The 24,501-nt window shown below is 38.9% G+C and overlaps 1 protein-coding gene across 1 annotated transcript in view; it reads left to right on the forward strand.

Moving 5' to 3' along the window:
- Window positions 1–24,501, forward strand: part of LOC140304728 (alpha-1,6-mannosylglycoprotein 6-beta-N-acetylglucosaminyltransferase B-like) — a 119,895-nt gene that overhangs the window by 78,071 nt on the left and 17,323 nt on the right. Inside the window, exons 9-11 of the mRNA XM_072383482.1 lie at window positions 16,371–16,502; window positions 21,408–21,541; window positions 23,443–23,573. Coding sequence (XP_072239583.1) covers window positions 16,371–16,502; window positions 21,408–21,541; window positions 23,443–23,573 — 397 coding nt within the window. The remainder of the gene's footprint in view (window positions 1–16,370; window positions 16,503–21,407; window positions 21,542–23,442; window positions 23,574–24,501) is intronic.

The raw sequence follows: 24,501 nt of genomic DNA on the forward strand, positions 1-24,501 counted from the left end.
ACTTTTGATGAGTAATTTGCAACTGTGCGTTATAGAAAATGATCAGATTGAGGCTATTGTCGTCAGAAAATCTTATATGACTCAGATTAGAGACAAAAAACGTTGTTTGTAGCATTCCGATCATAAAGCGCTTATCTGAACAAGCCACAAAGTCTTAATTAGGAGGAAGGAGACAGTACAGACAGTGCTTTCAATCATGGCACCCAGTTTTAAAAGCACAATGCAGAAACTGTTTATGGGATGCAGAATGGGAGCGAAGGGAGGAAAATGTTAGCTATAAATAGGCTCCAAGCCTGCAGACATATCAAACTCTGGTAAAACTGACACTATCAGCCATTCATTAGTTCCCTTTCCTTCACTGAGCTCTATTTTTCACATGTACCTGCCTCAGGCAGACAAAAAAGAAATAAGGAAAAAGACAAAAACAAGAGTTTGGACAGAATGACCTGTAATCTCACGCTGAACACATGTAGCTTTTCTAAAAAGCAGTGTCTGTCTTTCCTTTACAGTCGTCTCTCCCTGTCTGTTCTTGAATGTTGTTATTTTGTAGGCAAACTGATTAAAAATTGTGATTTTTGAATGAAAAAGATTAACTCAAACAATCAAAGCAGCACTAAATGGCTTTATTAAGAATACTGGAGCTTAGGTGTTTGTCATCTGACTTTAAATGCAACTACCTTTGAGTCACATTAGCTGAGTCGCTTTGTTTACACATTGGTTATGCACATATTAGTTTGAATTGCTTCAGATTGTATTTTTTAACAGAATTAACAGCCATAAAAAGCCCCATATGTCACTAATGCATGTGATTAGGTGGTTTAGTGTCATGTAGCTACTGGAACATGGAGTTGGTAAGATTAACTGAGGATTAACTGTTTTTACTTCAAACAGAGAGAAAGTTAATGCAAATTAGGAACATCTCAATATAAGATATAGTTATAAAACCATGTGAAGCATGGATCTAAAACTACACTATTTTGTAAATTCTGAAAGCAGCCCACCTAGATTTTTTTATCATCAAACTTGTTAAAACACGTTTTAAAACAGCATCTTAATGTAATTGTTCAATATAATCATGACTATAACTATCATTATTCAGAATGTTACATGTATACTTGAGTAGAGCTGCAGTTACTGCTCGACGGTACCGTTTATGTCAGAATCAGAAAATATTTTATTAATCCCCTATGGGGGAAATTATTTTTGCAACAGGTAGCTTGCAGCTAATGCGCATGCGCACAATTAAAGAGTTGCAACAGGGGGGTTGCAACAGCCCTTAATTTGGTCCCAGATGGAGTCAACAATCACCAGGGGCCTCATGTACAAAGGGTACGTAAGCACAAAAAAGTGGCGTACACACTTTTTCACGTCAACGATCAGATGTATCAAGAGCAAAATGACCGTGGAAATGTGCGGTGCCTCACGCTGCCTCAGGGCTGTCGTGCGCACTTTTCTACAGCGGTTGTTTCTTTGGCGACACTTACAGGTGGTGTTGGGAAACTGTTATAATGAATAAATTTAAACACAATTTGTCCTCAGAATGAGCGATATGCACATCTGAGACACATGAACAATTATCACTGATAAACAATTAACACACCCATATGTCTGCAATTACAGTTAGAGTGAATATAAAAGTATGCGCAAAGTGGTGCAATGCATACTATTAAAAACTATGGCTGCTTTAGCGGTGTTGGAAGACATAGCAAATGGTGCAATAAGGAGAGCGTGTATTTAGAGACAGACATAATTTGTTGGCACATAAGGACAAGTCGCTCATCAGCCGCTTTAGGTTCCCGAGGGCAATCCTCCTGGAGCTATGCGCAGAGCTGCGGCCGGCGTTGGAGCGCAACACAGCGAGGAGCCATGCGCTGCCTGTTCCCATACAGGTGATGACCACGTTGGGGTTCCTGGCAACCGGGGCATTTCAAAGGGAGCTGGGCGACCGATCGGGACTGTGCCAGTTGACCCTGAGCCGAGCCATACCAGCCGTGTGGGACGGGATTATCCGCATCTCAGCCAGGTATATCAAATTCCCACAATGCAGTTGAACAGGCCAACATTAAAGCGCAATTTGCAGCGACAGCCGGTTTTCCTAACGTAATCGGAGCTATCGACTGCACACACATATAAAAGCGCCATCACAGGATGAATTTGTGTATGTCAACAGGAAGCAATTCCAGCCATCAATGTACAGATAATTTGTGATGCGCAAATGCACTTAACTGACATTGTGGCGAGGTGGCCTGGTTCAACGCACGACTCATACATTCTGAGTAACAGCATTGTTGGGAACAGACTACAAGCTGGCTCTGTGCGCGATGGGTGGCTTCTTGGTGAGTAACTTTATTCATGTATTTGTCCTAATATTATTCCCCATGAAGTGCATTGAGCATGTGGGCAGAAAATTTCTATCCCGTCTTCACAGCATCATAGTTGGTGGTTAAAGTTAGTAACTTGCTGTTTTTTTGCTGGTTAAACAACAGCTTAAGATCTTTCTAACAAGCGCCTGATCGTCTCTGTGTGCAAATGTTAATAACCCCGTGCTTGTGAAATGTCTCAATGAGTCTCACCTTTTCCCCGGCGCACTTCTGCTCTAGTTACTGTATGAACACGTTTGTTGTGAGTTACACAAATACAGGTATTTACCTTGGGGGTAATCAGAGTCACCCACATTCCCACACCCACCACCCCTGAGAGAGCAGTGTCACCCATAGTTGTGTTGACTCTCTGTTCAACTCCTCAGCATCTCCCACCCACTCCTCTTACGTTTGCTGCTTATATCGTAGGACAGCGTGCCAAAGAGCACATTTTTGCGGGCCTCCACTTCAGAAAGTAGCACCTCCATCTCACTTTCCGTTAAGTTATTATTTTTTCCGTTTTACGCATTCTTTATTCTTTATTTTCTGATCGTGCAGAGAGGGGAATCGCAGGAGCAGGGCTCATTTAAATATGATTTGCATATTTAAGTAGGGGCGTGGACAGGGGGGAGTCGGGTACTCCGACATGTGCACTCAATTCCACGTTGATTGGGATGTACAAACGAAATGTGCTTGGAGTCATGCGTGCGCACACATCGATACATCCGGATATTTTTGTACGTTAGAGGGCATTTTGGTTTGAGCGTACGCCATGTTTCAGTAGGAAATTCACGCAAGTCTTTGTACATGAGGCCCTAGGTGTCCGTGAAGGAGGGGGAGGTGGGCCTTTGACCGCTGTCTCCAACTTCCAAATTTTCCGATACACCAGGGCAATGCCTAATCCAATCAGCAGATAGCCCATTATCATGGTTCCGAATATGTAAAGATCCTCGATGTCCTCAAAGGAAAGAATCGCCGGGCACACGACCCTCCACTTCTCCCAGGAGTCCCCCATGTAACCAGCAGCGAACGTTCCATCAGGGCAGGCAGGTTCCCCCGAACCCGAGCTTCTCGTCAAGAAAATTTTGTCAATTGCATTTGATTTTAAACCACCATCCTTGTAACCGTTGAAATAGACAGTATCAGAAGCAGGTTATTGACTGTCTCCAGTGCTGTGGACTATATGAGATAACATGTTAGACATTCTGCTGCTTCTAACGTTCTCTGTTGGAGGTCATCATACATAAAAGTATAACCGAATTCACGGTACAGACCTTATTTTTGTGTTACGTGACTGGTGATTTTGTCAGATGCTGTAGTTGTAAAATCAGGATTTTATTAGAGCAGAAAGATAATCTGAGAAGGCTTTAAGTGATCTTGAGTTGATACAGTCGTACTGGACTGATTTTGATCACAATTTCTTATGCGTTTAACCATCTGACAAATGAAAGAGAGAAATATGTGAACAAGAGCAGTTCAGCTCATTCAGAATACACTTACACTTTAATATTTTTACAAAAGGATACAAGAAGATGGAACTTTGGAAAGCCTTGGCCCAACAGTGATATGTGGGTGTGTTAGCCAGGTTGTCAGAAACTCAAATTCTATCAAATGTTAAAATGCATTTAAGAAGTCCAGTTTTGGTTGTATGAATGCAATAATATTTAGCTGCAACTACTTAAGCATCCACACTGATGAACAATGATGTTCTATAAACGGTGACACAATGTCACTGATGCTGTGAGGTTCAGCTGAAAGATCTAAATCCTTTCATTGGGCAAGAGAAATAATGAACCCTGGCTTGAAAGATTATAAACCACTTAATGGTTTTTAATTAGCTCTCTGTGCAATGGTTCATGACCACCGCTGATAAATGACAGTGCAGCACCTGCAGTGCAACCACATAACTATAATTTTTCATGTTAAGATAGTGTGCAGTTGTGCATTAAAAGAAAATAAGAAATAGATACATCATCAATTCTGTTTATCATAAAACTGAATGCTAGGGAGAGAATTGCATTCTGAGCACGAGCTTGTTATCCTTTCATTTTCCCACAAATTGATGTTTATCAGTGATTCATTATGCGGATTAACAGCCTCTCTCTGTGTTGTAGGTCAGTGTCTACTCTCTAGCCTCTCATTGCATCATTTAATATTATCTTAAAAACTTGCACTGTGTTGAATTAAACTGAATTCAGAGACACCAATTTGTCATGCCTGTGCCAAGCAAAGTTGAAATTAGGTCAGAAATTTCTTATTTTCCAAATTTTCCTTTAACAGGCTTGACAGTGTTTCTTACTTATATGGAAGACCTTGTTGTTTCTACTTTATTGAAGAGAACAGCTGATATGAGCAAAGTCAAGCATAATTGGGTTCGGTTCCGACATATTCAACTTCATAAGATGGCCCTGAAGACATTGAGAGTTCACATGAAAGCACAAAATATTATGCACAATGATTCCATCAGTGTCTGCTCTTTGTAACAGCTTCAAAGGGACATGATGTCAAAGCCAGGCTGATGTGGAACTGATGTCAGCACACCTCATGTTTCTGAGCCCTCTGCAGGAGAAAACTTGCCCATTTTAAAGCAACGAGGCTTGAAATTAGATTGAGCAAAGAGTAGTGTTGATTTCATCAAATTCAAATAGATTACTGCTCTTGCCTCACTTTTTGTTTTTGTTTGTGGTTTCCAAATTTGTCTTTCTTACACTTTTCCTCGCTACGGTTTATGCAGCAAATTCTATACAACAATTGAACTTCAAAACAGATGAGTGATAAAAGACACGGATCTTTTGTTAATGCTGTCTCAAATGAGCCTTGGCACCCTGCAGGTGTGCCTAAATTTCATCTTTTTGTAAAACAGCAAAGCATTGGTAGATTGACACAGCTGATTCCAAATAAAGAAGCTTTTATTTTCTTTCAAGAGTTTAGTTAGTTTAGTTTATTTTGTCAGACAGCTAAATGCATCAGAATTGCGACTGAAAAGAAACCCTTTGAAATTACTTGTCCACAGAATCATCTGACCAAATAGCCATTCAAGTTACTGAAAGATCTCTGTGTGGTAAATTTGGCTATAATTACATGTACAATCATCTCCTACAGAGAAGGCTAGAAGTGGTAGATTGCCCTGAACGTTTTCTCACAATGTCTTCCGCATCGTGGCAGCAGACATACGTAAGTCAATGACTCAATTCTGCTTCTGTGAATGTCAATCTCAGCTTTATTTATATAGCACATTTATCCTAATGTATACTGGGATAAGGCTGGTGGTCCTGCTAAATGGCTAAATCGTGCTGTAACCTTATCTCAATTCAACTGTGCATGTAAATATGTTGGCTTTTCGTGAGTTTCCAGCAGACACAACCTTTATGTCTTTATGAGGCCATTTGCCTTATCTAAAAAGAATCCATCAACACGATGTATTTTTAAGCTCATGGGTGTGCAGTTGTAATGCCCAATGCCCAATTTGGAACCTGTTCAAAACTGGGGCCACAACCTGACTGTCATCACTTATGAAGTCATCGCCTCCATTCATGTGCATGTAACCGTTGTCACGATGAACGCACATACTGAGGGTTCCACTCTATGATGCTACAATGATCTAACAAAGTTTAAATTTTAGCAACTATTGCCAATTTCATGACAATCTATTAAAGAAATATATTTTACTGAAAAATGATAAGACCATTGTGTTCCATAAGGAAATAGTTTCATAGAAGCAGCTTAAGTCAGTCAGATTTATTGTAGGGGTGTAGGGGGGCTACTGACTAGCTGGCAGACAGACTCTGGAAGCCCTCTGCGAGCAAGACCAAAAACTTTTACCAGATTGATACATAACTTCATGGTTAGCAGAAGCCAAGAAGACTAAAGCGTTTTCTATCAAGCCTGGATTGCCCATGTACCACCCATATAATGTGCCACTGATAATTTTGCTCTTCCTGTTGTTCCAGCATTTGTTTAACTCTTTGCCACTGCTTAATTTTACTCCCATTAGCTTTACAAGGGTGATACATTTATACATGGTTGCCCTCAGTGTCTTAACTCCTACAAAAAAGTCCAATTTCAGGTGTGAGCTGGAACTAATTTTCAGGAAGCTGAGTGCAGCTTTAGAGAGTAGATTGTCTCCAACATCCATCAATAAAAATTAGCTCCCATTTTGTGTTCTGCCCTGTCAGCGGGGTAATACTAATGAGTTTGCTTATACAGTCTATGTGTGCGTATGTGTGTGCCTGGTAGGATGTGAAATGGCACTTGAATCAACACATCTACTTGACTTGAGATGATCTGTGACTGTGAGTGTTTGTTCCTACACATTCATCTGTATGCCTGTGTTCACTTCACACTTGAACGAAAGGCATCTGCCTGCTGCACCACTTGACTGGCACTTGGCTTCTGTTTCATTCCTTTCTGAGTGCCGGAGGCAGGTTGCGAAGTGGATTTATCTTTTGTGCACCATGTGTGAGAGCATAATGATATATACATCTGCCATAGTATTTACACACCCTTATCCAAGCATACGCGCTATCTTACATTTGTGTGTGTTGAATGGTGTCACGCCCGAGGGTGGGTGTGCATTTTCAATTCCCTCGACTTCCTCCGTCACAGCCAATGCCAGCTCTTATTCTTCTTGATTTAGTGGGATTAGATCAGAAGTTGCTGACGAAGGGGAAAGAGCAGGCTGCTTGACGTTGTGAGAGACAAAGCCAGAGCAGGCTTTATTAGCAAAGGCTTCACACTCAGTTTGGGTGTGTGTGTTTATTTTTCAGACCTTAGTAGTAAAACAGGTGAGTTTTCCTTCTTCTGGCAGTCTCTCTGCTCCCTTCCTTATTCACACGCTTTTCCCTCTCTGACTATTAACCTCTTCCAAAAACACCTGACACTTTTTTTTCACCTTGCTGCCCCACATCTTGTCTGTCTCTCACATTTCCATCGTGTGTCTGATTCTCCTCATTCCCCCAACTCTCCTCATCTGAGACTTTTATTACTTCTGACATGGGTGTTGAATTTTTCCTATTCCATCTTTCATCTCTGATTCATCCCTCCCTCCCTCTGCTACATTTTCTCTCCTCTCCCTTCCTCTGGGCGGATCGGTGTGTATGATGCCTTGCAGCTCCCTTATCTCGTGCACCCTGCCTTGGCTGATAACTGGGGCCTGTTAGCTGATTCTTGCAATGCCCTATATGCCTGTATTTTGGTGCACATGAGTGCTTGCGTTTGAAATATTTCATGAAATCATATCTGGGTACCTGCTCATGTGTCGATGTCTGTCTCTTTCTCTCTCACTCCTTCACTCTGTGTGTTTGTGTGTGTGTGTTAACTAAGAGAGACTTTGTCTGCATGCACACAGATGACCATCCACAGGTAGTAATCAGAGGAAAATATGGAAACAGAGGATTTCATAAATGTTTTGGTCATTATGTTTGTATATACCCAACCATCATTTGACTCAAAAAATAGGAACATGTCGGTTTACAACAGCGTTAATTTCTTTCTGATATATTTTTCTAATGTTCCACCAACATTCCACATAGGCGTATGAAATCAGATCTGCACACATATAGTGACATGGAAAAATCTGGTCAAAACTGCAGTTTTGTTTAGTGAGTAAACCGTGAACTGTAGATAGATTAGAGAAAAAACTGAAGGGTAATATGCAAATGTTTGATCGACCTTAAAGATTTGAGCTCCCAAAAAACCCTTAGCTGATTCTCAGTCTGAGAATTGAGATAATTCATGTTTACAAATTATAGGTTTTAAAATGTAGCTTTTCCTTCAGCTCGTAACTTAACTTAGAAAATGCAGGCAACTGTATTCATGGATTTCACAATTATATCTAGAAGAGAAAAAACAAAAAAAAACTCATGCAAGTGCATGTAGAATTACTACAGAAAGGCTACTCTATATCCTCGGTGGACCGTAAAGGAACTTCAGAGAGCTTTATCAGACACAAATATGACTTCAATTGGAGAGTCTTTCCTGTGTCCTCATGACAACAGTTATCACAGGAAGCTGACTATAAGGATATTAATACGATGAAAAATTTAATGAAAAGAACTCTTTCAAATGTTTAGCATGGGGCTGGATCAATCATGCATTGGGCTTGTGTTGCAGCCCGTGGCACAAGGAGCATTATACTATATCTGGCTATGGAAATGGTTTACATTTGAACTTATGTAGATTCATGTTTTAAAATGATAAAAATTTGGAAACGGAAAAGTAATTTTGACATTAAAAATGAATTGTGTGATGTTTCATTTTTTCAAATCAGGAAAGATTTTACTTGCTTAGCTATTCACTTTTACACTGTTTCTGGAGCAGAAACATCCAAACTTTTGCTTGCCAGTTTGTAATGGCAGATAAAGTCGACCTGTCTGTCTAAAATAGGAGTTTTATAGTGCCTACAGCTGACTTCAGGGTCCACACATGAGAGGATCAGGATGGTGTTGCACAATTTTCATGCATCATGTCAAGGTGTTAAAGTAAACTGAACTCTGCAAGTCTTGAGGCTGAATTTTTTATGTTAGCTTATGCAACATAAATGCAACTTTTTCAATAGATGTAGGATAAATATATTTTCACCATTTAGTGTTTAAAAGTTCTTCTCTGAAATGATATTACACAGACAGTTCCAGTTATAAATGTGTACACAATGTCCATTCAAGTGCATGTTGTCATTTCAGTTGTGTGCATACTTTTTTAAGCAAAGTCCTGATAAAAGTTTTGACAAAAAGGTCTATTTCAGTGACAAATAAAGGTGTTTTTGTTTGTTTGTTATTTTGGTAGAAGATGCATCTAAGAAACATCTGTCATACAAAAGTTTGAGGTTGCTGCAGACTACTACTTGATGGAGCAAACGCTCAAGTCAACAGTAAAAACACTGTCGACCGTCACTGAGAGCATAATTTTTTCATCATTTTCTTTTTTTTTTTTTGATGACACTATACACAACGACACATGTACACACACAAATACGCATACACTGCAATTGCTTGTCACAATCTCAGCTGCCTCACTTTCTCTCTGTTGACCCTCTAAACCTCTGTCAGCCAGGGTTAGTGGAGATGACATTAGCTGACAGCACTGACTGCAATGCCCTTCAACTGCTGTGTCATGCAGACAAACGCATACACACAAATCCCTTGTTTTCCATTGGCATAATGCATACTCTAACCCCTTACCCTAACCTTAGCCATCATAGCTGAAAGTATAACCCTTATCCTAAGCCTAACCATAAGCTAATTCTACCCCATTTTATGCCTTTGTATAACAAGTAACGCAATGCACAATTAGTCCTTACGGGATCAATACAGGCGTTTTGCATTGAGCAGAATGACTACAGAGCAACATGAACGGAAAGAAACACAACTAGTTGCTCATTAAAACTTCAGTCACATACATGCAGAATTTATCCGAGATTAAGCTGATTTATTGTATACTAATGACCAGGAGCCAAGAGAATCTTGGGTAATTAGACCTCAGTGTAGTCCTGGCACCGGATTATGTCTGGGATGGCTGCCATCCTCTGTGTGTATATGCTTGTGCGTTTATGTATGTGTCTGGGTGAGTGGGTAGTTGTGAGGGTGTATAATAATTAAGCCTGGTCTTTTTTGTATGTCATTCACAAATGTATTAATGTTCTAATATGTGGTATGCTGGCATATAGCCTTGTATTGTATTAGCATGTGTTTAAATGATTGTTGTCTATGGTGAAAAGTTGACCGGGCAACTAGATTTTAAGAATACAGTATGCACTGGTTTTTAATTTGGTTTTAGGACTATAGTTTATTTCACAGTATGAAACTGATATTCATCTTAAACAATAAACATTTGCCAACTCTAAGATATTTTTCATAAATCTGCGTTAAAAAGAGAATCTAATATCTTGATGTATGGATATTACAAAAGCAACAAAACAACACGGAAAAACAAACATACCTGTAGTTGTCACGATATTCTTTGAGATTTCAGCTTGCAAGCTTGTTTTAGGGCTAAATATAAAACAAAGGGCTCTACAGTTAAAGGTGGAGTAAAAAAATATATTTTTTAAGGATTTAGTTTTAGTAAAACAAATACAAATTTAATGTTGCCATCATCACAAAACTTGACAATGTGTCCAAAAAGCGGCACATCCAAATGTACTTATCTTTCACTGAAATGTCCTATACAAGTTGTTGCCATCATTTTTATGCTTTGCTACAATCAAAGGCGACATATCGTGCCCTTTTTTAACAAGTTAAAACAATTTCCTGAGGTCTTTATAAAATGTCTATGACATGCTTGGGTGATGCAGTACAACTCTTTCCCTTTAACCAAGGAATTTACAATTATTTTCATAGGTCTGTTCTGTGGGATGTGTTTTGACTGAGGTCCCACAACTTTAAGCTAAAATGGAAGTGGAAATTTAGGAGCTCACACTAGCACACATAGCAAACCAAGCTCAGACTATGTCAATATAAGCTGATAGAAAAACACTTGAGCAGCAGTTTAGCTCTCAAATACTTTGTCTGCATTTCACAAGTTGATTCTGATTTTTAATCAAGTAGTCTTGTCGTGAATCATGTGTTGAAATCTCTCAGGTTGTTAAACACTTTCACCACAAATTGGAAGGCTGAAGTCAGGCACCAGGCATCTGACAGACTATTATAAAATTTAAAAACATTGGTTCCATTCCTCTTCTCTTTTTTTAGTACTTTTAAAAGCTAATGTTGTGGTCTTTTATGGGCTTCTTTACACCAAAGTGTGTCTTTGTAATGACAGAGTGCGGTGTATTTGATATCAAATTGGAGATCAGCTTATCCACCTTCTATTAAAATTAGAAGACCAATTAAATGGCTGATTCAATTGTTGTAAAAAAATATTAGATGATTTATTGATTGTTAGAGTTTTATTAATTATTTTTTGTGAAGAAAACTGTGTAGTTAAGTTGATTAGTTGTTAATAGCAAATAAAGAAAAAAAGCAAGCGTTCAAACTTGGTGAATGAACTTGGTGTCAGATGGGGATAAAGATGAGGAGGCTGGATATTTCTACTCTGTGTTGGGACTGTGCCATAGAAAATTTTCAGATTTTCAATTTTCAATTTAGAGGACCCCAAGCAAAAACTATTGGTAGTGACTTCAGACTCTGATATAAATGCTCTCAAGAAAAGTTATCTTTTTTAAAATATGTCACCTTAAAATTGAAAATTTAATGAATAGCTGCCACAATGGACTTGTGAAGAAATATACTGCCCAGTTGTCAGTGTTTTCTAGAGTTTCATCGACAAAAAAAATTACCTTCAGTGTTCCTCAACAAAAGAGAGAGAAATATAGAAGTTTTCAATAATGAATACATAATTTTTCTTTGAATGAAAAACTGCCAATGTAGGATTAGAGGAAAAGAATTTAACTGGCTGCTTGTGGGAAATGAAGAGACAGAGAGGCAATTGTGTTCTGCCATGCTCCTGTTTTCTCAGCTGGTGCATCACAATCCATGTTTACTATTTTCTTCAGTCTTTCTTTAATTTTATCTTTCTGCTTTACGTTTGAATAATGGTCAGCATAACTGCAGTTATCTAATTCCCTTCTCATTGCCTTTGTTGGCAGCTCTACGTGTTCCAGCAATCAAACTGTGTTCATCCCTGTGTTCTTCAAAATGGATAACCAGAGATAATCTATCACAAATAAAAGTATTTTTCTGCTGATAGATTAAAGTACCGCAACATTAAAACTGAAATATCAAGTAAACAATATTGGTTATGTCATTACAATTTCGACTTCTGTTGGGAGATTCTTGGGTTCTGACATTCATGTGAATGTTGCTTTGAAACGTACCACCATTCCAAACATTGTCGCAGACCAGCCTAATAGGTCAAGGGAAACGTTTCTATTGAAACTGCCTGAAGAACATGGTAAAGGTATTTTCAGAGCAGAACAGAATATCAATGCTGCTGTCATTCTGCTGTGCAGCAACAACTGGGTACCCGTTATATTCTTCCAGTCCGTTTCGTTCATATGGAATAAGAATCTTTCTTTTGCTTAATGCATTTAAAAGTAAATACAGTAAGTCACTTCGTGGAATGTAAGATTGTTACCTATTAAAGACTAAACAAGGCTTGAGTCCCATTTCGACAGTACTGACAGCACGCCTCAGTTTGGCACTGAGTTTTCTCTGAGCCTTTCAGTCCATGAGGTTTTGACAGGCCGGGAGGTATAAAGAACGTACCAGGCTGTGAGAAAATAAGGGAATGAGCAAAAAGGTTTTCTATTATCGAGGACAAAAGTGAGAAAATACTGTGTTGCGGGACTTCAGGGGTTGGTTTGAAAATCTGGAAAGTTTGTAGCAGCACTGCAAAGATTTTTCAGAAAGTTCATCATCATCCTGCAACTGAAGACATAGTCACCCAAATACTCCCATGCTCCTCTTTCCACATTAGAAAGAGTTTATCCTTAATCTTTCCTCTTAAATTTATCAGAGGACATTTTAGCGTGTATACCCTCCCCCACCTCAGTGCTACTTCCCAATATTAACCACGGAAGTTAACACAGAGACACATTTAATACTATCTTCAGATTAGAGAAGGATTTAATCAACAAAGATCTTCACTTTTGTAAATATCAGATAAAGATGTTGATTCTTATCTAAGTCCCCTGTGGTTCTCATCAGGCGCCCAAAGCAAAAACATTAACAAGCAACAGCGAGCACTGACTGCAGATTTATTTTGCGGATAGATTTTATTTTGTCTCTGGCTTGATACAGGCCGCCTGATCTTTAATTGTAAAAGTTGTAAAAGCTGTAAAGAAGCATGCAATCTGTTTACAGTTACAATCTGTACTGTCAAAGAACATCCGAAATATTCTAACCTTTAATGCAACATCCACTTCAAACTTAGTATTAGGATGCAGAATCTTCATTTAAAGTGCAAGTTTTATAACAAAAAAACTAAGCAAGTTGTATCATATTAATGGATAAACTGCTGCAATTAGAGGGACCTCCAGGTTTGGAAAACTTGCAAAATAAGAGGCTTTGAGGTTCATACAGTGAGTTATGTCCAACTTTTGTAATAAGTCTATGTAGTACAGTACAGTTTAAATAGGCCTCTACTTCTACTGTCTGGGAGTTGTCTGTTATCTATAAGGATAAAAGCAACCGTTGTATCTTTAATGGAGGCTAGACTAATTAGGGGTGCCACACTCCAGGTGGAGAGCACACTTACAATCATGCTTTTCTATAATGTGTTTTAGGACTTTAAACCACAGCTTTGCGCTAGTTCCTAAAATGCTCGAATGGAGGCAATGTTCTGATGTGCTTTCAAAAACTCAAGGATAACTGCTGTATTAGTTGCAGTGTAAGAGGTGTGAAATTGTAAGACCCTTTTTAGGCCATCAGGAAGTATATCCCCAATTCTCAAGTCCCAAAAAAGTTGGGACACTATGTAAAAGTAAAAATAAACAGAATGCAATGATTTGCAAAGCTTATAAATCAGTATTTTATTTGCAATATTCCAGAAATCATTGTTGGTGACAGTAGATCACAGTGCCATCCACAACTGCTGTTGGTCAAATGCTCTATCAAACAAAGAAGAAGCTATATGTAAACGTGATCCAGAGATACTGATGTGTTCTCAGGGCCCAAGCTCATTTAAAATGGACTGAGCCAGACTGGAAAACTCTTCTGTGGTCAGATTATTCAACATTTGAAATAATTTTTTGGAAATCATGGACATCATGTCCTCCTTCAGGGAAGGCCTTGCATATTTCAGAAAAACAAAGCTAAACTTCGTAGTGCATCTGTTATGACAGCATGGCTTTGTAGTAGAAGAGCTGGGCCGGCCTGTCTGCAGTCCAGACCTAACACACTAACTGAAAACATTTGGGACATCATTACATGCTAAACACAGCAAAGAAGACTGTTGTGCAGATGGAATCCTACATCAGAAAAGGATAAAACAACATTTCTCTCCCAAAGGTCCAACTGGTCTCCTCAGTTCCTGGACATTTACAGACTGTTGTTCAAAGAAGAAGGGATTGTGAATAAAACAATTGAAAATACAGTTATTATATGAAATTTGCAAGTCATTGTACTTTTTTTACATTTAACACAGCATCCTGACTTTTTCTAGGAATTGGGATAGTACTTATTCCAAAATGATAAATGTATTAATTTGGAGTTGTCCTAAGTTGCTGCTTGTAATTACATGTTATGTTATACAGTTACTTTGAAGAAAGATGATACAAACTGATCAAATTAGCCCATCTTCAAATATTACAATACTGAATTGTATTGAGATTAATATTCTGCTGCACACTGAGTGTTTTTGCTTTTTGTGCACATCAAAAATCATTTAGTCCACCCCCCAGTTTAACTTATTTTTTCACACTGCTCCTAGTCTTTCATCTTAGATCAGACAAAACACTCTTCCATTTCTATACGTGACAGCCACATGCTCCTGTTGCTGCTTTAGAGCAAAACCTTTTTCATTTTAGTTGAGTTGCCACTTCAAGCTCTTTTATTTCCGTTTTTCCCATCCAGTCTGATTGTGGTTAGCAGATGCCAACAAAACTCCTGTAAGTGCTGCCCTAATAATGCTATCAAATTACCCCCCGGATCAGCAGCACAAGCAAACAGACTACAATGTAGAACAAGCAAAGTAACATGAAATTCACTGAGGGTGCAAATTGTATTATAGCCTCCATTAGCCTTTGGCTTCGTGTTTCGCAGAAGTAAGAGCAAGAGGACCACTCACAGGTCAAACGTCTAATAGTATGTCTGTCAGCACTGAAGCAGAGAGGCTCTCAGTCATCAGAGAGGGAACACAGAGCCAGCCAAGACTGTGAAGGCACAAAAATAATAACTGCAAGAATGTCTGATTTACATTCATGTAGTTTTGTATTATTCTTCACCAAAGGACCAAAAATAACACAGTTAAGAAAGTAGGTGAAAATATTGTGTCAATCAGTTTGTAACATACTGACACATGTTTTTATCTGAACAGAATCTATGTTTTCCAGTCTCCTGCAGGTCTGGGAAGTGAGGTGAGGCGAATACATCAAATTTTGTCAAGTGTTCCACTTGGGTATTTATGTTCAGAGTAAATACATCTCTGTTGCTACATCAGCTGCCGTGAAATAACCACAGACTCCTTCTTAGCAGCCAGAACTTCTTGTTTCATCAACTGATGGTTTTGCAGGTTGAGCTCTTGAGATTGTTGTGCCTCCAAAATCTCTGCATGTCTCATATTGAAATGTAAACACAAACTTTTATATTTGCAGCCTTAGTTACCTCTAGACAGAGGCAAAATCCTTGCATTAAAACACATTTACTCTAGGACTTCAGTATAAATTAGAGATGATCGTAGATTTCTTCCTGTAACTCTTTTCTTTTTATGAAAATAGTAGTCTCAAAGATTAAGTTGAATTGTTTTACAAATTAAGATGTTTGTACACAAAGCCTATCAAGAGTTGAAAATGTTTTTATTATTCTACCCAACAGCTGCAAAAATGGAAAGAAATATTATCTTTATCTCAATGATCTGTAAAGATGACATCCTGCTTTTGCCTTGTCGACTTACCTTCGAATGAACTCAGCATTTGGTTGTATCTGATCAACAAACAGTCTTTGCCATAGCATGGTGAAACGTAAACACGATTTAGTGTCTTGTTTAAAGACATGCTGTTACCTTCGACATTTTGGGATACAGTACTGTTCAAGAAGTTCCCTTTAGTTTCACATTGGATCAGTTCATATTCCTCTACCCACTGTGCCCCAACTCAGGTTTGACTCTGACATAGATACATTTCACCTGTCAAAGAACCCATTGGGCTGCCAGCTCACTCCACTGTATGTTCCCCTTCTTGTTTGTAACAAAAACAAACCAAAGGTTTTTCTTTTTCTGTGTGAATAATAGATGTGTGGCTGTAGGCTGAAGTGCAGCTTCTGTGCTCCCAAAGTGTTAATAGCGACTCCTGTCTTGTCTTTCATGTCATGTATTTTTGCTTTCGTATCTTGAGCGTTTTATTTGTGTGTGTTGCAGGTTCCTCGGCGTGCCCCCAGGCAGAGGTAGCTGCCCACTCACTGGTCCATTGCCCTTTGACCTAATCTACACGGACTACCATGGCCTGCAGCAGATGAAACAGCACATGGGACTCTCACTGAAGAAACACAAGTTAGTAGATGTGTGTGTGACTTTGAGTTTTAGCTCTCGCTGTATGTGTATGCTGTATTACCTTTGTGTTGGTGTGCGTGCGTGCATGCGTGTGCGCGCATGTGCCTGCAGGCAAGTAGGTTTATTGGCCGTTTATGGATTAATTAATGCGTGTAATAAGGCATGCATGTCTCTGTCCAGATGTCAGGCTGTAACTCATTCAGCTTGTTAAAATCTGTTTTGCTTCACAAACACACTATGGCACACACACACATAAACACAAAGGGTTTCTCTCTCTAACTCTTCTTTCCTATCCAGTTAAAAGACCTTTAAGTACAGAAAATGTCAAATGTAAATTATTTAGAATGTTGTGATGTAATTTAACAGCATGACTACCTGCTTACACAAACTGCTGCATTGCCATCTGTCATGCATCATTGCTCTGCACAGCGAGAATATTAATGTTTACAATCAATACAACATGTCGTACAACATCGGAGGCATATGAGATACTAGCAAGTCTTCATGCATGCCCGCTGACACATATCAGTAATTATCATCCCCCACACAAGTACACATAAAGATCATTTCCAATCAAACTCTCTTTTAACACCTTATAGCAGTTTGAATCTATCTGTGAGCTTACTGCTGTTAGGAGTGAAGGTTCATGAATCCAGAATGAGAAGGAAGCAGGAAGAAACAGAAGATACCACACATGCAAAAGTGTTCCTAATAGCTTTTGGCATTGCTACAAAGATTCAGAAACTTGGAAACTAGGCCATAATAAGCATGACGCAGGGGCAAGAAAACATAAAACAACACCAAAAGATGGGCTTAAATGCCACAGTGCATTTAAAGAAAAAAGCGTGGCTGCAGATCCCTGCAGAACACTGCATTATGAACCCAAATTATCTCAGAGGTCTTTCATGTTGTTGCCTTTCAATAAGAATTAAAGTCCAACTTCAGCCTTATTCTTTAGTGTCTTAAAAACAGCTTGCAGCCACCCCCTGTGCCCCACTCTCATGTTTCCACATCTAATAAGCCATTGTTTTAGTCTATCTCCTTGTATAAGATTATAGCATTTGATATTTTTGCTTTCCTTGTTTTTGCTCCCGGCATAAAACTGCAACAATGAAAAATAAAAAAGGAGAGGGCATGTATGAACAGGAGCCCAGCTGAATAAAGTATGAAACAGAAAGAGAAAAGATTAAGGGTGAGATAAAAGTGTGCAGGGATGTCAACAAAGGAGAGCAAAGAGAAGAGAGGCAGAAAGATACCAGAAGAAAGAGGACTAAAAGGTTTCTGGCTTCAACCTGACACCACATATAAAGGGGTGCTCCATGTATTTTTAAAATCCAATTATGAGCTAGAGCAATGCATTTCTGCTGGGCTTGGAAGCTGTTTTCCCAGCACACAACCTATTTTGCTGTCTCTTTCTAGGGCTCACGATTTGTCTTGTGCACACACACGGTCCCACATTTCCACCAGACAGGCAGCAGTCAGCACCTAATTGCTTGCCGAGTTCAGCAGTTCTTTGCTCCATCGTTACTGTGTGGTCTTGATTCCTGCTTTTCCTAACAGGATGTGACTTTCAGTGTTTATGAATATGATTTGTCTTTTGTTCACCCAGAAGTCTCGATAAAGATATTATCAGAACTACAGGATTGCAAATAGAATATGAACATCTATCTTAATTTTCAAAAGAGGCTGTGCTTTAGTGGTTACAAATGTAGCATTTGAAAAAAAAAAACACCTAGTGTTGAATAATTTGTTAGACAGTTCAAGCTTTAAGAAATCAGGTCAAATTTAAAGTGGGATAAGATTATTAACAAATGCTATTCATTTTTATGAACTAGCCAAAGCAAGGAAACAGTTACAGTTATGTCAAAAAGAAATGACAGATTTTACATATCATATCATCTGGTCCTAACGGATTGACGGTATAGAAAATGGATGGATGGATATCATCTGGTCCTAACGGATTGACGGTATAGAAAATGGATGGATGGATATCATCTGGTCCTTTGCAAGTCTCACCAAAGCACATTTCTTTGCTTTGTTCAGATGCAACTTTGCAAACCTCAGCTGTGCTGCTATGTTCTTTGTAGAAAGAAGAGGCTTTCTCCCTGCAACCCTTCCAAACAAGCCACACTTCTTCAGTCTTTTTCTCATTGTACTGTCATGAACTTTAACATTTATTATGCTAACTGAGGCCTCTAGAGTCTGAGATGTAGCTCTTGGGATCTTTGAGCTACATCTTGAGGTCTAACTTTGAGGTGAACTTGCTGGGACGTCCACTTGTGGGAAGATTGGCGACTCTTTGACGATTTTCCCTTGGGAATACTCTTTTTCACCCTAGAATGACGGACACCAAATTGTTTGGAAATGGCTTTAAAACCCTTACCAGATTGATCGGCACTGCAAAATTGTTTCTCTAAGGTCATTTGCTGATATATTTCCTCCTTGACATTGTGTTAACACACACTTGAATGCATTTTTATTCTAAGATTATTTCAGGTGTGTTGCTTCACGTTTCAATTTGACTGGAAACTACAGCACTCTATAAGAGCGTATGGCCTTTGTTCTTGGAAGATGTAAAGCTAAATCTGTCTAATTAAATGAATTTTTAATTACTAGAATTGCACAAATAACATTTAAAGACGCAAATCTCATTTAAAAAGCTGTAGCAACTGTTGATTTGTGCTTTTTTTTCACAAAATAACCAAATAAATTCTAATTTCTTTGTTAATTAAACCAGAACACAGTCTCATAGAGGACAAAATGATGGAGATAAAGAGCAAGCTCAGGACTTTCCACAGCCTTTGCTTTTGCTTTTTTCACTCTTGCTGTAAAGAAAAACCTTGCACTTCACATTATCTCCTTGTAGAGTCTAGTGTACTTACGTCTGCAAGTTAGAGATGAATGGTTTGCTGACAGCTGGCAGGGTAACAAACAAACATCTTTTAAAATTGGGTCTGTGCCATTTTAATCAGAGAAGTGAGACAAGTGAAAGTTACGAGATAGATTCCACACGGTTACATCTCAAGACTGCAGGTGACAACACACCACCCTGCCATATTTCCTTCACCCTTGGGGACTGTTGAGCCTTGCCGAGCAGCCGTTTAACCCAGATTAGCCCTTTACTCTGATCTCCCAATAGATATTCAGCTCAGCTACTCCTCCACTGATCTCCCTTTCCTCCACTATTTTCCATCCCTTGGAGACCCCTTATCTGGTGGCGGAAAACCATTACAGATCTGGCAATATGTGGCAGTGCAGTTTGGACCATAGGAAGTTAGAAAACATTGTAGATACAAGTGAAAGCAACGTTTGTCATTAATAATTAATTTTCAGCTTTCTGTGGCCCTTACAAATGAAAATGTGATACTTTCTGCTGAATTGCATTGTCAGCGGCACAAATAATCAATACACACATGATTGCAAATTATTTGACACCCCCCTTTGTTGAACAACTCCTTTCCAAGATTACTAAAAAAAAACTCAATTCTAAACTTGATAAAAACAAAACAAACTATATCCCAAGAATAAGTGACCTAGAGCAATTCTGAGTGATACTATACGCATGTGTACGCTTGTCCAGGCTGCTATTCACACACACAAATATATACACACATTTTTCTGTTTCTTTTATAAGCTAAATGCATAAGAAATTGTCACTGGAAAGCAGTCCATTAAGTCTAACTGTCAACTTCAGATCACTTACATTTTCAGAGTGCTGCTCTGCTCTACTACATTTCTGATATTATAAGCACTGCATCACAATCACCACTTAAGTAACTTACAGAATGTCTTGAACATTTACTTGCAGAGTCCACAGCATTGCCGCGTCAAACATACTTCAGTCAATAACCAGGTTCCGATCTAGTCGGTGTAAATTGTGTAAAGCGTGTTGGTCGAGTTAAATGGTCGACTCCTATTCAACAAAAAAAAAGAGGCAAGAATATTTAAAAGATGTTTCATAGATAAGCCACAGTCTCTCCAGGATAATGTTCATTGGACGGATGAAATTGGAGTACTATTCCTGAAGAATACAGTGCATCGATTTGTTTGAGGAAAAGGGGGGAAAAAACTCGACATGATGAAGTTATAATGAAACCCATTGGAGGTTTTATAATGGTTGGGGCTGATTTGCTGCCTCTGGCACTAGAGGCACTGAATCTATGAAAGCAATAGTGAAATCTAAAGACTATTAGGGCCTTTTAAACTGTAATGTGTTTGCTGATGAGTGAAAACTAGGTTTTCAATAGACGTCTTGGCTCTTTCAGCAGGACAGCAACTTAAAGCCCCCTCAGGAGCGAGGGGTAATGGTCAGAATTCCTTCCTGGTTGGGATTATTGATTTTCTTAACATTAAATTAATGGATAACTATCTTGAAAGGCTCTTATTTGCAACACCTTCATTTTTTTCAACGTGGTAATGATCCCCAACACACTGAAAATGTAGTAAAATCAGACCTTGATAGAAAATCACACAATGGAGCATTTCATAGTCACAGATTGGTCTCCCCAGAGCCACAACCTGAACATTATAGAAGCAGTGTGGTATCATCTTGACAGAGAACAGACCAAAAGAAAGCAACAACTAAAAAAGAGCTTTGGAATGTCCTTAAAGGATCCTGAAGAGCTCTTCCTGAACACTACTTTTTTACAGGAAAACTCTTTTTTTTGCCTCATATACTCTTTTTCAATTCATGTCTGCACGTCTCATTAAATTGATGCACTTATTAACCATTTTCCTGGCAGTATAGAAAGAAATGAGGGGGGGGGTCAAGACTTTTGGACCAGACTTTATTTAGAAACCCTCTGATAACATTGTATTACATATCTGTATTTATTCATGACTACACATGAACTCATCACTCACAGTGTTGTGTTGTGCACAAATGTGTTCTGCTGTCATTTACAGATGTCATATCAGAGTGATTGACACATTTGGGACTGAACCAGCTTACAATCATGAGGAGTATGCAACGCTGCATGGCTACCGGACCAACTGGGGCTACTGGAACCTCAACCCCAGGCAGTACATGACCATGTTCCGTAAGAGCGAACTCACACCCTTCAGTTTCATTCATTGCGTTTTATGCTTTAGACATGCTGTCAGCATAATTGTTCATGACAGAATTCATTACATTGGCTTCAGCACTGTATACAGAACAGTTGCTCAGATCAAGATTTTTTTTTTTTACTCTCAGAACCTACAGACATGCACACACATTCACACACGGAGCTGTTGTCGTTTGACAGTCAGTCATTCTAAATATGCTAAAATGACTCCAAGCCGCTTTTTCACTTTCCTTGACAGGTCTCACTGCTTGTTCACATTAATTTGGAGCAATGTGTTTAATGCAGCTATTTTGAGCAACATCACAGCCTCTAGCATCCCTTCAAGCTGCACCTGTGCTTTCTCTCCTCTGTTACTCCCTCTGTCATATGGTACACAGTATGTCTGATCTGCCCTCGTATCTGTCTGTCTCCTCAAATCCTGACTTAGACGTTGAATACTTTATTCTTTTCTGCTTTCACATTCAACTTTCAACAGCATTGCACAGTTGGCACTCAGCAGCAGGCGCATTAAATCGACAACATGAAGCCTACTGTTGTCACCCACATTTCACACTGTCCAAAGAGTGTAATGTGTGACTTAAACTTGATATTTGTGATAGAGCATCAGGCTGGTCATTTATTACAGTTCTTCAAAACATGAGAATGTACGCTGTGGAAAATAAGATTTGGCTGCAACTGTGAGGATGTAATACCTGGTACCTGGTTTTGAATAAAAGACTACAAGAATCGATAGCTTGGGGATGTCAAGTACCGGCAGGTACGTCGTGGGACTTAGGACACAGGTGCAGGGTTCAGAAGGTTTTATTATATAACCACCCACACACACAGGGCACTGCGCGGCGATCTCCCGGCAGCGCAAAATAAACAAGCTATGAAACCTGATGCGCTCTTCTCGGTAACTATGGCGGAGAAGGAGCGCAGCTATGAAATTTATAAAACATAAAACTCCCCACGCTGGGAGGAAAACAAAAGCTATGAATAGTTAACCAAACAAAGACACGCTCTCCTAACGAGGCGGAGTAAAACAAAAGACGCACTCTTTCCAAAAGAGGCACTATGGAACTTTAACTATAACTTAAGGACTCACCTTTAAAGGTGGCAACTATGACAGTTTACAACGAAAATCTCTCCTTAAAAATGGAGGAACACAAAAGGCTATGAAACTTACCTTGCACAATAAATAAACTATGACTATGGAAAAACTACAAACAAAACAGCACTGCAGGAGAAACGCTCGCTGCAGGTTCGTGATTACTGTGGTACGTGAAGCAAGACAGATAGCTGGTAGTGAAACTCAAAAGAGACAACATACTGGCACAAGACAAGGGAAACGCAGACTATTTGAACACATGAGGGACCAAGGGGAACAGGTGGAAACACTTGGGAATCAGGGAAGACAATGAGACGCATGACACGGGAGGAAGAGCAAGTTACCTGAAACGAGAGGACAAGGTTAATTTCAAAATAAAACAGGAAGTGACGAGACAAGACATGGAACAGAGAATAAACCGTGACAGGGGACAGCTCAAGCACAAGGTTTTGATCAAGTGAAATTCCTTGTGCTCAGGAAAGACTTAAAAAACTATTTCAATACATCAGTCCCTGTATTGGCCATCTCAGACTTACACAGCCACCAGCAGCTGGCTTTCTGACAATCAGTATTTATAATACTTAGAGAGGCAATAATCACGCTCACTGAGCCACGGAACTGAGGTACACAAGAATACTGTGCTTTTTTTCCATCTCTCTTCTCATTCTCTCATTTGCAGTAAAACTTTTTCCTCCTTTTTCTGCCTTTGTGGATTGTTTTCACTCTACTTACCACCATCCTACACATACTTACCACACGCGCATATGCATTCATATACACTCAGCCCACACACCAGACAACTCATTCATAGGCTTTGTTTCGGAGGAGTTGAACGAGACAGAGAAGAGGAGCATCCAGCAGAACAAAGTCAACAACATGGCTGTAGTATATGGGAAAGAAGCCAGCATGTGGAAGGTACAGTAAAAAAAAAACTAATACACTCAAAGTAACATTTACATTGCATACAACATTTACTGTATTTCATTCTTTGGAAGGGCCTCTTTACACTGTATAGTTGTGTAACCAAATACTGAAAAATGTCACAGTAAATCTCAGTTGCAGCTCTTGAATGTTTCCATTCAGAAAAATCAATACTTTTGCACTTGAAATACCACTACAAACACATTTCCTGGATGTAGGCAGCAATATAAATGTACATATATTGTTGAATACATATATGGGCCAGCAGATAACGCCAGAATGTACAATGATAAAGCTCCATCCATACAAATAAAGAAACATCTGATACAGTACAAATGCTTTAAATCAGGGATGTCAAACTCCAGTCCTCAAGGGCCGTTGTCCTGTAGGTTTTAGATTTCTCCCTGCTCCAACACACCTGATTCAGATTGATGTCTCATTAGTTGGTTTGTGCAGAATGTAACAATCTTTTGAAGAGATCCATTTAATCTGAATCAGGTGCGTTGAAGCAGGGAAACATCTAAAACCTGCAGGCCCTCGAGGACAGCGGCCCTCGAGGACCGGAGTTTGACATCCCTGCTTTATGTGGAGGAGTAAAAGTGCCAAAATTGAATAAATTAGATACATCATTAAATAACTACTTAAATGTGTCATTGATTAATTGAAATCGGAATTAAATACATTAATCATTAAATAATTATTTAAATGTGTCATTAATTCATTTTATGTAAAAAACCTATATAAATATTGCACTATTTAATTAATTATTTCATGGTCATTAATTTATTTTATCTGTCAAATACTGAAATTGTGAAATAGTTATAATTATATTTTTTACATAAAATGAATTGGTATTTTGATGAATTAATGACACATTAAACAAATATATTAATGATTTATGTATTTAATTCCAATTTTAATG

Source organism: Leuresthes tenuis, unplaced genomic scaffold (assembly GCF_036924035.1).
Source record: "Leuresthes tenuis unplaced genomic scaffold, fLeuTen1.0.hap1 SCAF_4, whole genome shotgun sequence".
Taxonomy (NCBI): domain Eukaryota; kingdom Metazoa; phylum Chordata; class Actinopteri; order Atheriniformes; family Atherinopsidae; genus Leuresthes; species Leuresthes tenuis.